This window comes from Taudactylus pleione, unplaced genomic scaffold (genome assembly GCF_031769625.1).
Source record: "Taudactylus pleione unplaced genomic scaffold, aTauple2 ptg000007l, whole genome shotgun sequence".
Lineage (NCBI taxonomy): Eukaryota > Metazoa > Chordata > Amphibia > Anura > Myobatrachidae > Taudactylus > Taudactylus pleione.
The window spans coordinates 29,268,549-29,285,617 of NW_028284410.1; the positions used below are offsets into that span (position 1 = coordinate 29,268,549).

The 17,069-nt window shown below is 43.1% G+C and overlaps 1 protein-coding gene across 1 annotated transcript in view; it reads right to left on the reverse strand.

Annotated features, from left to right (window-relative positions):
• Nucleotides 1-316: 316 nt before the first annotated feature.
• COL9A2 (collagen type IX alpha 2 chain) overlaps nt 317-17,069 on the reverse strand; it is a 79,299-nt gene continuing 62,546 nt past the window's right edge. Inside the window, exons 27-32 of the mRNA XM_088462689.1 lie at nt 13,399-13,431; nt 13,168-13,314; nt 12,894-12,948; nt 7,977-8,165; nt 5,865-5,942; nt 317-5,757 (exon numbers count right to left, since the gene is read on the reverse strand). Of these exons, the coding sequence (XP_088318815.1) occupies nt 5,561-5,757; nt 5,865-5,942; nt 7,977-8,165; nt 12,894-12,948; nt 13,168-13,314; nt 13,399-13,431 (699 nt within the window). The 3' untranslated portion in view covers nt 317-5,560. The remainder of the gene's footprint in view (nt 5,758-5,864; nt 5,943-7,976; nt 8,166-12,893; nt 12,949-13,167; nt 13,315-13,398; nt 13,432-17,069) is intronic.

Here is a 17,069-nt window from a genome sequence, read left to right on the forward strand (position 1 = left end):
CCTACTGTACTTGGTCAGGGCAGCCCAGATAAATCTGGGGATATCTGGAAGCTGTATGTGAATTGTTGATTTTTAAAATAATCCTTTAGTATTCCTGCACACAAGTTATACTTATTGATTCCACAAAACACACATGGATTGAAAAATGGTAAGGACTATACAGTAATTCTTTCTAAATCTTCTAAGAGACTTTTGCAATTTATGTATCAATTTATCATTTACCTACAGTAGTTTCTTTTTGTGCACTTTATTTGCAATTTAAATTTCCTCATGTATGATTATTTTGTTTAGTGTTAGTAGCCTGTAAGTATCTAGTAAAACTTGATATCTAATTACATACAATCTGTAAATTAAAACTCATAGCAGTCGCAGAACAAATACACCCCAACTTTGCTTTATTCTTCCTTTAGGCAAAAATTCTTTTTTCAGTTATATATAAAATAATCATTTACACAGATTTACATGAGGAGGAACATTAAAGCTTGTCAATAGCGACATGATACCTCAGGCCTTAGTGAATTTGGTTAGTGTATGACAGCCATACAGCCATAGACAGGTTAAGTATTTTGGTTTAGAAAGAAAACACAAATATACTTAAATTACAGTTTAACAACTTTGTCAGAAGTATATTACCTGCAATGTCATTTGACTAACTAGAAACGGAAAATAGGATGAGATAAATTTGCATAATGGGCAGTGTTTAAAACACAAACATATAAAATAGAACATTCCAATGTGTGATACATTTTAAGAACAGTAAAGAACCTCGCCTCCTAAAGCACAGACATCAGAAGACTAGCCTCCCATCTCTTCCTAGAACACAGTATACTGACATATAGAGCTCCCTTCTTTCTAATACACATCCCTCTTTCTTATACAGACACAAGGGGGAGATAAACTGGAGAGTGATAAAGTACTAGCCAATTAGCTTCTAGCTGTCATTTTATAGGCTGTGATTGGTACTTTATCTCTCTCCAAGGCTTGAGACATCACCCCCTTCCCCCCACAAGAGCACTGACCTCTCCTACCTAATACAGAAAATAACCTCTATCCCTAGGCCGTCTAGTTTTCATACATAAGACAGACATTAGTTTTCAAGAGACACTATAGAAATGTATCAAGGACCTCATGGGCAGGCAGACCCATAATACAGTGACTATAATCAGATGGGTTTGCCTTCATTCGGTTTGTTGTGCATTTCATCATTTATCAGTTTCATCATAATCTCTTATAAGCAGATGGTTCCCTACTATTCAGCCTATATGGACAGACAGATGTTGTATAAAGGGAGCCTGGTTCTTGTCTCTGGCACAATACAACTCAAAAGCACCACATGGCAAACAAAAAGGACTCATACATGTAACACAACACTAAAGCAATTTCAGAGACATGACGGACAGGTAACCTACCAATAGTAGGGACACAAACAAGCACAATGGATATATATTTTTACATTGACACAAGCGACATGCTACAATACATTAAAACTGAACACATACATTTAACAGAGACGTAAGAAACATAAATAAAGAGGGGCCTATGTATTTAACACCACTAGAAGACATATGCAAAATGCATTACATACTTGATATATATTAACAAGCGAACAAGACGTATATCACATAGAGAAAAAAATAAAGACATGTAATTGTGACAAAGACACAGAAGGGACAAGTAGCATTTTACATTTACAGTATGTAAATACACTTCTTTATAACAGGGACAATAGGTAGATGCATAGGTGCAAGCTCTGTGGGTGTTTCAGTCCCCCAATATTTGACCTACCACAGTCCATGTCTATGCATGGCATTTCTCAGTCATGTGGGAAATTGGGGGGGTTGCTGGAGTACCCCAATCATTTCAAAATGTTAGTTGCTATATAGATACATGTAACACATATAGGTGACTCAGAAACACAAGGGACATGCACTGCATTACATATATGAAAAACACACATCTGACAGGACATACGGTGAATGCAACACATGAAGGATACACACTTTTAACATATACCGTAGGTGCAACATGTACATGCAGGCAAGTATAACACATATCTATATACAGAAAAACAGGGAATGTATGATATCACAAGCAGACAGAACAAACATATAACTAACAACAACAACAGCAAACTGAACGTACTACATGAAACAACACATCTAATAACACACAGATTTCAGACATATACTTTTAATAAATTGCACAAAGGACATGACATTTGTTAACACAGAGGAATAAAGGACATGGTACACACAGAAATAGGAAGCACACAAGTCACAAACAAAAAGAATGTTAGCATACTAGTAGCAAGCACACACATTAGAGACACATGCCTGTGACAAGATGGCAACAAGAAAAGGCAAATCTTAGAGAAAAGTCATGTGAGGAATGAAAATAAGGGCACATACTGATAATCATTCTGTATAATCTAATTTACAGTTCAGCATATGTTCAAAGTTTATTTTGCTAAAAGCATTGGAGGACATTAATAAACTCTGGTGCACAGGAAAATGGTATTGTAACCCATAGCAACCAATAACATTTGCTTTCTTTCACAGGTTGAACAAGAAAATGACAAAATTTGCCTGCTTTTGTTATTAGCAGCTTCTTCTTGTGCGCCAGCTTTCATAAATGTCCTCCCATACATGCTGTAAGCTCTAGACACAGAAATATGGGATGTAGTCAGCTTCTCGACTGTCAGGATGCCGACGGTCACAATACCAACAGCGGCATCCTGACTGTCAGGAAACCAACAGATTGCGGAGGTAAGTATTAGGGTCAGAGGGAGACTTAGGGTTAGGCACTAGGGGGAGGGCTAGGGTTAGGCTGCGGGAGGGGAGGGTTAGGGTTGGGCTGCAGGATGGGAGGGTTAGGGTTACGCTGCAGGATGGGAGGGTTAGGCTGCAGGAGGTCCCCTGGGCCCGCACCGCACTTCATGCAACCAAACTTTCTAATACTTACCTCTCCGAAGTCCCACATCGGCTGGAGAGGCGCTACACAGAATGCCTGGAAAATGGCAGCCGTGCCGATTTTCCCGGAGTTCTGCGCAAGTGTTATAGGGAAATCGCCGGGAAAATGACTGCCGCATAATGTTCCCGGTGTCCTGCGCATGCGCAGTAGACTCTGGGCATGGACTAGTGCCCGGAGTCTACTGAACCTGTCAGTGCGCGGCAGCTGCAGGAGAGAGAGGAGGGGGCTCTGGACGAGGAGTGAAGACAATCCCCCTCCTCTCTAAATATGCCCCTGGTGGGAGGGGTGGGTAAGGGGAAGGTTAGGGTTAGGCTGTGGGAGAGGAGGGTCAGGGTTAGGCTACAGGAGGGGAGGGTTAGGCTGCAGGACGGGAGGGTTAGGCTGCGGGATGGGAGGGTTAAGGTTAGGCTGTGGGAGGGGTGGGTTAGAGGGAGGGTTAGGGTTATAATACTTACAAAAATATGTTGCTATTCTGTCGGGATGTTGGTGACGGCATTCTGACCGTCAGGATCCCGTACCCAACCCAAAAATATGATATAATCATACTTACCTACTGTTGGAGGGAGGCCCAAGTGACAAGTGCAGGGAACATAGTAGTGACACGATTCACGTCATTATGGCCCAGCCTTCCCTGTGCAATGCCGTGATTTGTGGCATCACACAGTGAGCTAGGAGAGTCCATTAGAACTCGTCAAAAATTTGGACACTCCCTTTTTAAGGAGATTCCCCTGGATTCCCAGGAGATGAGGTACCACCCCTGCATCTTGCCTAATTCCTAATAAAATGCTGAAGATACGGATGATGATGCCATTCTCAACATATCACTTCATCGATCTCGTTCCCTCTGCGTGATTTTGTGATTGCACTGTAGATGTAGGGCTATAATGACACGATTTGCCCAGAGGGGATAGAAAGAAAGGTAAGTATGAGATCAAGCAAGTGTGGATATAGGATATAATTAAAAGCGTATATAACTTTGGACTGAGCGAGCAGTAGGAAATGTATTCATACTTTATAAGTTTAAAATCTGTGCAAAATACTAGCAAGTAAGTCCCATTTGCAGAGATATTGTGTCCCTTAAGCTTGGATCATTGAGAGCTCTGTCCACTAGCTGTTATCATAAAGATACGTGATATCTGTAACAAACGTGTCCTTAGTACTTACTTGCATGTTTTCGAGCACTGGACAGGCCTGCGGCACAGTAAGTGTTTTTAGGGGGGATGTCCAAGGGATGCAATCGGGAAACCAGCTGACGTGATCCCGACAGCCGGCTTCCCGACTGCTTTATCCCGGCGTGGGTTAAATTATAGGCGTCTATATCTAGACGCCTGTCATCTTCCGAACGCCGGGAGACAGGCGCCCGGCATCCCGATCGAAGGGTTGCCAGGCGCTGCGAGCGGACAGCCGCGCGGGGGGAGGGTTAGGTTTAGCACACCTGGGAGGGTTAGGCTAGGGGGAGGGAGGGTTAGGCACCCCCGGGGGGGACTTAGGGTTAGGCACCCCGGGGGGGACTTAGGGTTAGGCACCCCCCCGGGAGACTTAGGTTTAGGCAGCGGGGAAGGGGGGGGGTTAGGCACTTACAGGGGGGATTAGGGTTAGGCACTTGGGGGGGCGGTTAGGGTTAGGCACCCCCTAAGGAGGGTTAGGGTTAGGGGGGTTAGGTTAGTTATTACTTACCTGAGAACGATCGGGATTTCCAGCGCTGTCGGGCTGCCGCTGCCGGGATCTGTTCAACTGTCGGGCTGCTGCTGCCGGGAATCGGTATTTCATACCGATTCCATGTCCAGTGCTCCAGTTTGTTCTTCAGGACAGGTGTACTACAGAGATCAGAGTTTGTTGAATAGAGTTTATCATGGTGTTATCTTTGAAGTGATTGCAGCTAAATGCATCACTGGACATACTGCTGATTTGTGACTTTTGTGTATGAGTCCTGTGACCTGTCTGCCTGGGCCAAATCACTTCAATAACCTGCACAGTTTAATGATGGATGCTCCACATTTCTGGACCTCAAACACCTAACATAGGTCTGATATGACACAATACATATTATGAAACGACACTATATTTCAATTCTTTCACAAAAAAATCAAATCATATTTTTACTAAAAAATGTATTTCTGGCCTGGCCCCCTTTGGAGAAAGGGAAGACTGTGAGTGCTTAAGAGCGTCACTGAGGTGTTCCAGCACTATATGTCACACATGTATACATTATTGCACTGTCTATCCCATGTTGGCTATGATTCACTGACTAGTCTTCTTCACAGGCAGCAAAGGAGTTAAGCATAACCCCAATTATCCAATACATAAGGAAAAGAAAGGATGGTGTTGAGGTCAGTGTTTAGGAGGAAAGTGGTTAACTGCACACTGTAGGCTGGTTAAGACATTATTTCCGAGTGTTAGAACTTCTTTCACTTGTTCCTCCTTTGGCCGTGCCAATTCCAATAGCCTCCTTACTGCTGGATGGACCCTTGGGGATGATGTATTAGGGGTGTGAGCCCATGCAGCAGGAAATAGGTTCCTTTTCATGTTACTTTTTATTTTTCAGTTTGTCTCGTGTCCTGGGGAGTATCTGAAAGGAACAGTGGGATCTTTAACCCTTGACGGCACCAGGTTCAGTCAGAGAGGCTGGAGCATATGCAGATGCTGCCAAACATGCTGCTGCCTCACAAAATCCTGGGAGCCCAGAGGGGCCAGGAAATCCAGGTCGGCCAGGTATTCCTGTGGTACCCTCTGAACCTCTTTCTCCATCTTTTCCATTGATGGCCTGACCAGGGATGCCAGGGAGACCTGAGTAAGATAAATGTTTTCTATAATCAGTTTCTCAATAACTGGCTAGTTATTAATTCTTGGGAAAAGTGTAACATACATAACAGCAATGTGTATATCAATCTTACCTGGAATTCCATGTGGGCCAGGCAGACCCTGATGTCCACGACCTTGTTCTCCTTGGTCTCCCTTTTCTCCTTGCTTTCCTGTAAGAATACAATTGTATATAGTTAAATTTTTATACTTGCTAATAGTATAGCTGCAATAGGAGCATATTAAAATGCTATTATGTCCTTGCTATTATCATACACTATTCCTATATACCATTGTTAATTACTTGCACCCTTTACACACTTCTTCTAGCCCTATTTATACCAATGTCCTCTTTACATTTCACATAACACCAACATCTTTGTAGATAACCACACTCAAGGGGGTAAATTTACTGAAGTGAGAGTTTTTAGAAGTGGAGATGTTGCCCATGGCAACCAATCAGATTCTAGCTATTATATTCTAGAAGGTGCTAGTTAATTGTTAAGTAGAATCTGATTGGTTGCTATTGTCACGATCCAGTGCAAGGAATTCCTCCGTGTAGGATAGGGAGCTGGGGGGTTAGGATGGCTAGGAGGCAGCTAAAGAAGTGACAGTACTACTGTAGGTCCCTCAATAAAGGTCAAACCCTGGTGTTGGCTAGACCTAACCAGAGGTGCGGAGTCTAACCCACGCGGTGGTCTTCACCAGTGACCCCTCCTGTTGGGATTTAGGTTTCGCCGTACTGAGTGAGCAAGTCGCGGCCCTCTGGTTAGGTACTTGGGAGTGACGAGGATACCAGCAACTAACACTAGTATAATGGGTGGAATGATGTACTGGTATGCTCTATGAAGCGTTGCTGGATTCAGAGGCAGGATACACCAAGAAATGACACAGGAGATCCAGGCACAGACTAGTTGGGAGTGACAAATAATAATGGAAGGTCAGATACTGAATGCTTTGGGTAACTTGGAAGATCTGGACACAGGGTAGTGTAAAGAAAACTCAGTAATCCAGACACAGAGGAACACTGGGTGTACAGTGAACCCAGATGCAGGGTAGTGTAAAGACACTTTGTAGATCCAGTCACAGAATGGAGATACTGTGCAGGTACTGTAACTCAGACGTGGGTTAGTGCATGGGCACTCTGTAGATCCAGTCACGGAATACAAGTAACTGTACAGGGAACTTCAGACGCAGGTGAGTGAACTTAATACACCGTAGATACAATTGTGTGGAAAAAAGGCAGGTGCTTAATGAATCCAGATGCAGGGAAAGATATTGTAACTAGTGCTTGGTAATGGTACAGGAGGAGACACAGAAAACTGGTAAATGAGCCAAAGCTGCGTAAACACAAGAGGATTAACTGAAGTAAAACTTGAGGTTAAACTGGAGTTTCAGCACAGAGCCAGACTCTGACACATACACAGGAGAATTAGATGCTCATTAGTGCTGAAATAGTTAAACTGATGTCTCAATACAGAGATAGGTGCTGACATATACACAGGAGAATTAGACAGGTTTTAGTGCTGGAATTTCAGCATGGAGACAAGTATTGGAGAAATCACTGGAGGAGTCTGATCATGGGAAACACTGGAAAGAGTTACTGGTAATAAACAGAATAAAGCTAGGAGCGAATCCAGATGCTGGGATATAACATTGGAAGGAAAGAACGTGGAACTTGGAAAGCTGCAACAGCTAGTAAACACAGTCACTGGAAAAGTGAAGTTGAACAGCAACTTCCTGTTCCTGGAGTCAGACTAAATACCCTTAAGTAGTTGGTCATTGGATCAGAAGATCAGCTGAGTGACAGCAGGACTACCATTGGGAGAGACTAGTCAGGTGATATGGACCAACATGGCTGCGCCCATGCCCGCCACCACGGGAACCAGGACGCACGCACGGAAGCCCTAACAGATCCCGTGGAGAATACTCAGCCACCACTAACCTCCACCCCCGGCGACTGAACACCTACGCTCAAGGATGCTGGCGCATTGGTGAGTAGTGGCTGATCCCACGTCACATCCTGACAGCTATGGGCAACATCTCCAATTCTAGAAACTCTCACTTTAGTAATTATACCCCAAGGTGTTTATTTTCAGGACTGTGTGAACTTATGTTTGATATATATAACACAGTCATGGTACATTTCACATTTCATCTAAAAAATTTCATACGTTCTTAAAGTGAATATCCATATGCTCACTAACCTTTGGGTCCTGTATTTCCAATTTGGCCCATGACACCCACTATGCCAGGGATACCACGTGGTCCTTGGTGTCCATGGGGACCCTGTTCTCCAGATGGTCCTGGTGGTCCAGGCGGTCCGGGTGGTCCCACAATGCCGGCTCCACCTAGGGCTGCTCTCTTAGCACTGACTGCCACATCTGCCAGTTTCTCTTTGTTAGAGACAAGAAGAAGAGTGTTGCCATTTAACAACAACAATTGTTTTTAGAATAATCTACATTACATTATTCAACATATAACAACGTGGATGCAGGCTACTTGCAGTCATCTTAAACATTTTCACCTTTTTTGATGTTTAAAATAAAACAAAACTCTGCAATGCATATGGGAATTATACTGGCGTAGATCATTATGAACCAGGAGCGTATTTATAATGGGTGCACACCCTGCACCCATATTATCTAAAACTTGCCTCTCCGAGGTTCTGCATCGGGTGTCTCATCGCTGTTCAAACACCTGAAAATGGCCGCCTCGGCCATTTTTCAGACGTTTTGCGAATGTGCAGGGAGGAAATTTCCGGGAAAATGGCGGCAACGCCATTTCCCCGGCAATCTGCGCATGCGCAGTAGCCTCTGGGCACTCTCTAGTCGGCTACCAGTTAGAGAGGAGGGGGCCCCGGACGGAGAATGCACACGGTCCCCCTCCTCTCTTTAGATGCCCCTGTTATGAACTGTAGCTCATTTTCATTTGTTAGCTAGTCCAGGTGATTTGATGATCTACAGTCTAGCTATGGAATAGTAATCCTTATAGAGAACCATTAAAAACATCTTCACAGCATGTAGGATTTTAGGTACAGAGGTTTAGTAAAACTATTTTCAGTCAGAAGACACTGACTGCAGTGCACATCCTGCAATTTAAATTTGCTGTATGGACTTTCAGAGTTCAGGGTAGCAAAATTGATCACTGGGCCTGAATCAGCACAGGATGGAATTGTAAAGCCGCACACAAACAGCTTTGCAATTTCGTCCTTGCAATTATGTTAATGCAGCAGGGGGCGCCATGCCTCCTACATGCATTAATGATCTGATCTGCGTCTATGGACTAGTTACTTGTAACTATTGTTACTAATCACAAGGCACATTTTATGCTATTTAAAGGATTGGCTTGGCAATCAAAATATGTATAGAAGGGAGTTTCCTTCTGAACATCAGCTTTTTTACATGCTCATGACCAACAACTCTATGCTGGTTTATTTTGAGATGTAAACATACCTTAGACCCTTACAAGGCTATCCATTTGACTTTTAATAGGAACCCTGACTTTCAGCTTTGCTTGGAGGCCCACCCCTTCACTTTGTGTGTATCTGGGGGTTTGAAATTGGTAGGTCAATGGCTAGATAATTCACTGAGGAGACCTTGGTGATAATCACAGGCTATAGAGTGGTTTCCTATGCTATGTGATCTTGCTTTCTTACACGTCAAGCATTATGTTTAGAGCATTTCCAATTATTTCTTCCAATCTGACTGGAAAAATCTACTTGATACCCTCTTGCTGAAGAACCCATGTAAAAAGAGAGCAAATTCTCTGTATTATAATTTTCCTTGTGACCCTTTGGATCATACAGGGGTCATGTCAGGTCTGCTAGAATGGCAGGATCATTTTCCAGGTTTAATGATGGATGGATTGCTCGGGTCATTAATATTCTCTATTAAACCACTTCTTGCTTCTGCTTATCTGGATATCTGTTTCTTGGCACATCCTATTGTCAGCAAGGATCGCAATTGCAAAGTTGCACATCAGGCAATTTTGCAATTGTGATCCTTGCAATAATGCAAATGCAGCAGGTGTATGACACCCCTTGCTGCATATGCGATCCCATGTCGCAGGCTGGGATCACCATCAGCTTACTCAGGCTGGCCGGCTTGCGAGCCTAGCAGACAGAGTACATCCACACAGTCCCTGGGTTGGCCACTCCTGGAAAACAGGGCGGACATACCCCATTTCCGGGAACGCCGGACTACTCCATCCTCGCACTGCTCCTTAAATACCTCTGCCTTTCAATCAGGCACAGGCATTCAAGGGCTTGCGTGCATCTTAGCAGGACCCATTCTGCACACTCGCAGAATGGGTCCTGCGCACATTCCCGGTGTACTGCTGAATCAGGCCCTCAGTGTGGAGATTTGCTGCAGATTTGGTCAATTATTGTCCTTTTAAATTCCTCCTTCACTTAATATCTTTAAAGAACCTTTGCATTAGAATGTTACAGGAAATTGGTGTGTCCTTTGCATGTGTCTTATAGCAGAAAGTATTTGTTCTCTAATGTATAAAACTCTCCCACATTCTAAAAATCTTTTGAATATGCTTTTTTTTGGAGGATGACCTCCAACAAATCCATCCTTGAAAAATGTATTTTCTTATTTCCAGCACGCTGCTGCGACTGCTTTATAGCATCTTTAGTTGTATTTGTGTCTGCGTCTTTATGCTAATTCTAGTTAAAGCCCTTCATCTGGTGCATGTGACTGTGCAAGGACTGGGATAGCCATTTTGTGAGTCTTTAATCGCAAACCATCGGACGTACCATTAAAACTTGCTCCAGCCCCAGGCTAGGTGCATAATCTCCATCAAACTATGGCCTCCAATATAAGCGATTAAGTACCTGAGTTTGCAACTTGTTATGTAACATGCTCGCAACACTCCCATAACATGCCCATAAGACAGTGCATCTCCCTGCATCTTAATAGCCACCTCCCAGTCACCACCCAGGAATACCCAATACATTTCCAGTACATTTCTTAGACCTTGGATTATGCACAAGGCAATACAGGCTGTCGCCTAGGGCCCAGTAGTACCGAGGGGCCCACCTGCCGCCAAGCAGGGGAGGTCCACTCGCAATTGGGGGAAGGGGGTCTGGCCACAAGCGGGAAAGGGTGTCACCATGACCATGAGAATAGGTGCCACCAGCAGTAGAGTCTGACTCTGTCACTAACAGACAGTCTCAGAAAGAATATGTGTCATGTGACTCACAGTCTCTCAGTCGGGGACACAGAGGGAGTGGTGTTGCACTAATAGGTAAATCCGAGATGCTGCAGAGGGGTCAGAGGAGCATGTGATGATCTCTGATTGGAGGGACCCATCACATGCTCCTCTGACCTGTGGAGATCATCAGCAGCAGCAGCAGCAGCCTCATGAAAAATTTACAATGAATGAGATCAGAACAGCAACAGGTAAATGGAGATGGAGGGGTGGGTAATTGGTATAGTTGGGGAAATGTTTTAAGTAAGTTGTGTGTGGGTTTAATTATGAGGGTCAGTTATGATGAAGGCATTAATGATTTTTGGGGGCTAATTAACATGAAAACATTTTTTTTATCAAACAGAGGGAGGCACAGTAATGACTGTGAATGGAATTACTGATGTAGATAAGGGACTGTTTATATGGGGTTGGTCAGTTATGGTGAATGCTATAATCATCCTGAAGTAGTTAATGATTTGTTTAGGAGGGATTTTTTTTAGAATAAGGGGATACTATTGTGTGTCAGTCTCAAAACTACTCTGTGTTGTATAGTGGTTATTCACATGCACTTTGTATTATATATAGGGGTCATTCACATGCTCTCTATATTATATGGAGGTTATTTACATGCTCTCAGTATTATATGGTGGTCATTCACATGCTCTCTGTATTATATATAGGGGTCATTCACATGTTCTCTGTATTATATATAGGGTTCATTCACATGTTCTCTGTATTATATATAGGGGTCATTCACATGCTCACTGTATTATATGGCGGACATTCACATGTTCTCTGTATTATATGGTGGTCATTCACATGCTCTCTGTATTATATATAGGGGTCATTCACATGCTCTATGTATTATATATAGGGTTCATTCACATGTTCTCTGTAGTATATATAGGGGTCATTCACATGCTCTCTGTATTATATGGCAGTCATTCACACGCTCTCAGTATTGTATGGTGGTCACAAAAATGGGAAGGGGGCGGTGGATACTCTATCAGAATCGTATGTGTCTCAGTTTTATCTCCACTTGCAACTGACTGGGTGTAACTGGGCTGCAACGAGATATGTTCGCTATGACTTGTTGATGGAATTACAGGCACTGATGATTGAAAGTGTTACCTATCACTGCTTATCGTTAAGTAGACCCATATGTTTTATTTCTTTATGGATTAGTTTGCTTTGTTATTTATTTTTTGTTTCTGTAGTGGGAGGGGGTTCTATTTAAGATTTTCTTTCAGCTCCAGATTGTCTAGAAAAGGTATTCATTGTATGAATGGATAGGGATAGGGGCCCCAAACCAGTATCTTTCCTAGGGCCCAGTGAGTTCTTAATCCAGCTCCGATGGGACACATGAGCTGTGCGACTTTTTTGCTAATTGAAAGTTGAAAAACATTGGCCATTTACATTAATATCGGCATTACGTTGACTCAGAATCAGGCCATTAGGCTTTAATTGCCAGCTTTGTTGGGATTTTGTATGTTTCTCTGTTTGTAAGATGTGTATTTATAGTATGAATTCATAGCCCAATTTGACGCTTTCATATTGCCTTTATTTTTTAAACACAGTTATTTATCATATTTTTGTCATGTATGCTTGTATTCTACATCGAATATGACCCATGTGCTTGTTTCTATAAGAATGACGCCAATAAAAATAAAATAAATTACTAACATACAGTAAATGCTTATTACATAACAGCTAAATGTTAGTTACTGTCCTTGATATTTTTGAAACTGATGTCTTCCCATACTAAATATTTAATGGTGATCACCTCCCCCCTTCTTCTATATAGCAGATATTCACTGCCGGGCACCTCTGCAATAGCTCAGACTACATCCATGCACTCTCATCAGCCACCTAGCTGGTCAGTACGGTACACTGCATCCTTGTTACTGACTGTTCTTATATATACTCACCTTGCAGCATTTTCAAAACAACATCAATTATATGTTGATCTCCAGCATCTCTTCCCTGAAAAAACATATCATAAAAACATTGTCAGGCAGGATGTTGTGAATAAGTGTTAAAAGGCAAGATGTCACTGTCAAATGTGCTTCAATCATTTATTATGCTGTTCTAGATGTGATTGCCTTGCTGTCTAAAGTTTTAACAGCCAACTTAATGTTAATTACTTAACTGATCATTAACTTAACTTATAATTTCTATTGGCGTCTTCTTGACACTACTCACTGCAACTCCTGGCCGACCAGGCATTCCAGGGACTCCCCTCTCTCCATTAAGTCCGCGTGGTCCTGGTGGTCCTGCTAATCCTTGAATTCCAGGCTGGCCAGCATCTCCAGTGGGACCTGTGTAGCCCAGTTCTCCATGTACACCTTGCTATGAAGAGACGCAAGAAAAGTTTGAACCACAAAGACTTCGATACTTATAGAGAACACGCTATATTTCTGTAAACAAACTTACCTGTCCTTTTGTACCTGGTTCACCAGAATCTCCCTAAAAACAGACAACTAGATTGTAAATACAAATATAAACATACGGAAGTGATAAATAGATATTTGTAATACATGGTAAGTAGTATAATTGGAATTATGTCAAATTTGTCAACCTATTAATGCATACATCTAGCGCCTGATCAACTATTAGGCTGATCATGTTGCAGCCGAAGAAACTGATACTAAGGAGATGGGTACCTATCTACCAGGATGCGATGTAACCAATTCCACACCGTGGATGCGCTGCTACCAGGAGGCTAGAGGCAAGTAATGGTGTATACACACGTAGTGATCAGCCAGCTATACGATATCGCTGGCTTATCGTCCTGCACCCTCCCTGGTGTGCTGGATGATCGATATCGAACATCCAACAACACCACCAACTCACCGACGACTGTTCGATATCGAGCAAGTTGACTGGCATGCACGGCCAATGGACTATATCGCTATTGTCCATACGTGGCCGCGCATCGCTGGTCGATGGTGAGTTGGTAGGGACCATTTAAATGACCGATTTGAACGATAACGATATCGTTATCGTTCAAATCGCTCATTTATATCACTACGTCTGTACGCACCATTTGTGTGGCCGAAAGGAGGGAGGAGCCAGTGGTTTGCTGGGACCGGGTGAAAGGTGATGGGAGGGGACTTTATGTTGACTAAACACAGGTTACCTATAATAGGATTATTGCACTCACTCTCAGTAAAGGGCCAAATTCAATTAGCCGCGAAAAGTGACGTTTGGAGAAAATGGGATGCCCCATCTGCATCAATGTTACCAATGTTTACACTGTTGTACGTTGTCGGATGGCAATGCTAAGTCACCAGTGGGCGTCCCTGTGCTCGGCTATAGTTTGGAAGGCATTAGCATATTTTTGCAACAAAACTTTATTTGTGTAAACTGTCATTGTAACTTTACAGTAGTTGTGTAATTTGTTTTACAACATGTAAGTTTGTTACAACAATGCACTTGTGTATTATACACTATGAAATATAGAAAGCAGTTTTTCCTATAGCCAGATGTATGTCATTGGTGAAGTAAAATGGAGTAAATTGAAGTGCCCTTATTAACACCTACTATAGCATTCAGTGAGATACACTGTTACATTGTCAAGAAAGAATCGCTCAAGCCATACAGTTGCTGAAACACTTTGGGGGAAATGTAATAGCCCCCAAGAACCTGCAAGAACCTGGTGAGTATGCCAAATGGCATAATTTAAAAGAGTAAAACCAGCTATTAAATGTCCCCGCTTTGTACAGCATTTCCAAAATGTTTAGAAACTATGGGCCTGATTCATAGGTGAATGCAATGCTGATGTTTGCGCAGTTGAGCGATTATTTGCTAGTGCACATGCGCAAAAAGTCCTGGAAACTGCTACGGCGCATGCGTCACCCTGAATGTACTGCTCCGTACTCTGGGCCTGATTCAGACCCGCTCGCGAGCGCTGAGCGCTCACAAGCGGGTCGATGTTGGCCAAGTGCGCATGCGCACGACGGAGCCGGCTCCATCGTGTGCATGCGCGAGACCCGAATAACGACGGCCAAGCCATCGCTATGTGTCTCGCACCAAAGGGGGCGTGCTGTCGATGGTGATTGACAGCATGCCCCCTTTGGTGGGCGTGCCGGGGGCGTGACTGCCCAGACAGAGGCGTGCCCAAGGGAACGCCTACCGTCTGGGGCCGGCCCCACTGACATCACTAGTGATGTCAGTGGGAGTGCTTTTGGCTCTGATAGAGCCAAAAGCACTCCAGGGCTTGCGGCAACAAGACCCTACCACAAGGGTCTCGTCGCAAGCCCGATGGTCGCGATGGTCTTGACCATCGCGACCATCATTTTGGCCGCTCGCTATAGCTGTGGGTTGTCACCCACAGCTATGCGAGCGGCCAGGAGGCCGCTCTTAAATTCAGAGGGACGGCCCTGATTCAGAGCGAGCTCTCTGTCAGAGCGTCCGGCTCTGAATCAGGGCCTCTGTTTCCTTCTGTGAGTTCTGGCATTAGGAACAGCAAGGCAAAACCATGGGAGTTCCTGGGTGGTGACTGGGAGGTGGACTGATGTGAATGAAAACCAAAAAGACCGTCTCAGGGGCGAGTTATAGGAGTATTGGAGGTATGTCAGTGAATGAAGTTGCATTCTCAGATGCAGATCTGCAGTCACTTTGGAATTTCTGAAGGAGACTCTGCACTGCGCCTGCCGTAGGCTGGTGCAAGTGACAAAGGTGAACGTGATGATGTGTCGATGCTGTAGTGTTTGGAGTTGCATTGTCTACGGTCATTGAAAGTGGGTGTCTCAGGGCTTCCATATTCCAGCGCACGCTAGTACACAAGGGTAGGCTGAAACTATCATTTGCATATTATCATTGCTGCAACTTTGCAAAAAAGTCACAGTTGCTGCACCATTAGCGTCCACCTCTGAATCAAGCCCAGAAGCCCTATAACCATCCCTGTATTGTACATTGCTGCACTTGTTTCATTTAGTTTTGTAGTTTACCTAGTTAGTAGACAAAACTGGTAACACATGAATAAATGAGGGATAACGAGCATATTGAAGCCAAGGGCATCCACACAAGTGTGGCTCATGCATTAATTAAGCAAATAACAATCCAGCATGGTCATTGTCATATATAAAAATGTTGGCTTGCCCTGGTTGCCTGTTATTATAGCTAGCATAACAGCAAGTTTGGCAGAACCTTTAATGACCAATACAGCTCAACATGCTAATGTTTCACGAAGGAACAACTGCAGATCAATTGTTAGAAAATATAAACCGTGGAAAAAATAGCCAGTAAGATCAACAATGGTACGATGAGAACTCTACTGACCAGGATATAATATTCAAAGTCATAAAACACTCATCACACTTGGAAATGTACTTCCATGAGTTCAGCAGTGCAAATAACATATGTCTTCACCTACTGAGCAATGAGAAGGGTGGTGGTATCATATAAATTAGTCTTCCTTATGTTTGTGGCAAATTGATGAGTGCACAAGTGGCGCCAATGCAGCATTATACAGCCCTGAATGCTTGGTTCCAAAAGTAAAAGGTTCCCTAATGGTGTATTTTCCTAGCATTGGCTGGATTTTGATGTTATAGATATATCATGGAGTTACTCTGTAAAAATTTCCACCACCATCAGACAGGTGCCAGATCGGTGATTTTCTTGTGGAAGAATGATGCTGCAACCCTCTTGCAGAAGTCCAGCCATTGGTAGACTAAATGCCATGGTGTTTACATTTCTTTGCCCACTGTCTACTCTATACATTCTTCAAACATTTGTCTAAATTTTGAAACAGTGACCATAATATCTAGAAACACTAATACAAATTTTCTTTAACTTCTGACCTAAAATGTGTGTCTACTGGAGGAGTATTAATGTTATGTATGGGGTGGTGATGGGTATTAATGTTATGCAATGTATTTGTTTTGTTTTGTAGAGACTTTTAATGAAATTTGGAGTTATTGGCTTTTAATATACTGTAGGTGCTATTCCTGCAATTTGGAGAATATCAAAAGTGTGATTAATAATTTTAATGTGAGTGCTTATTGGATGAAATTGGCATATTTATTTATTTTTCTTTTTAAAGTAAATTTTATTGAGTAGATTACAATATACTGTGCATCAGAGACCAAGATGATTATCGG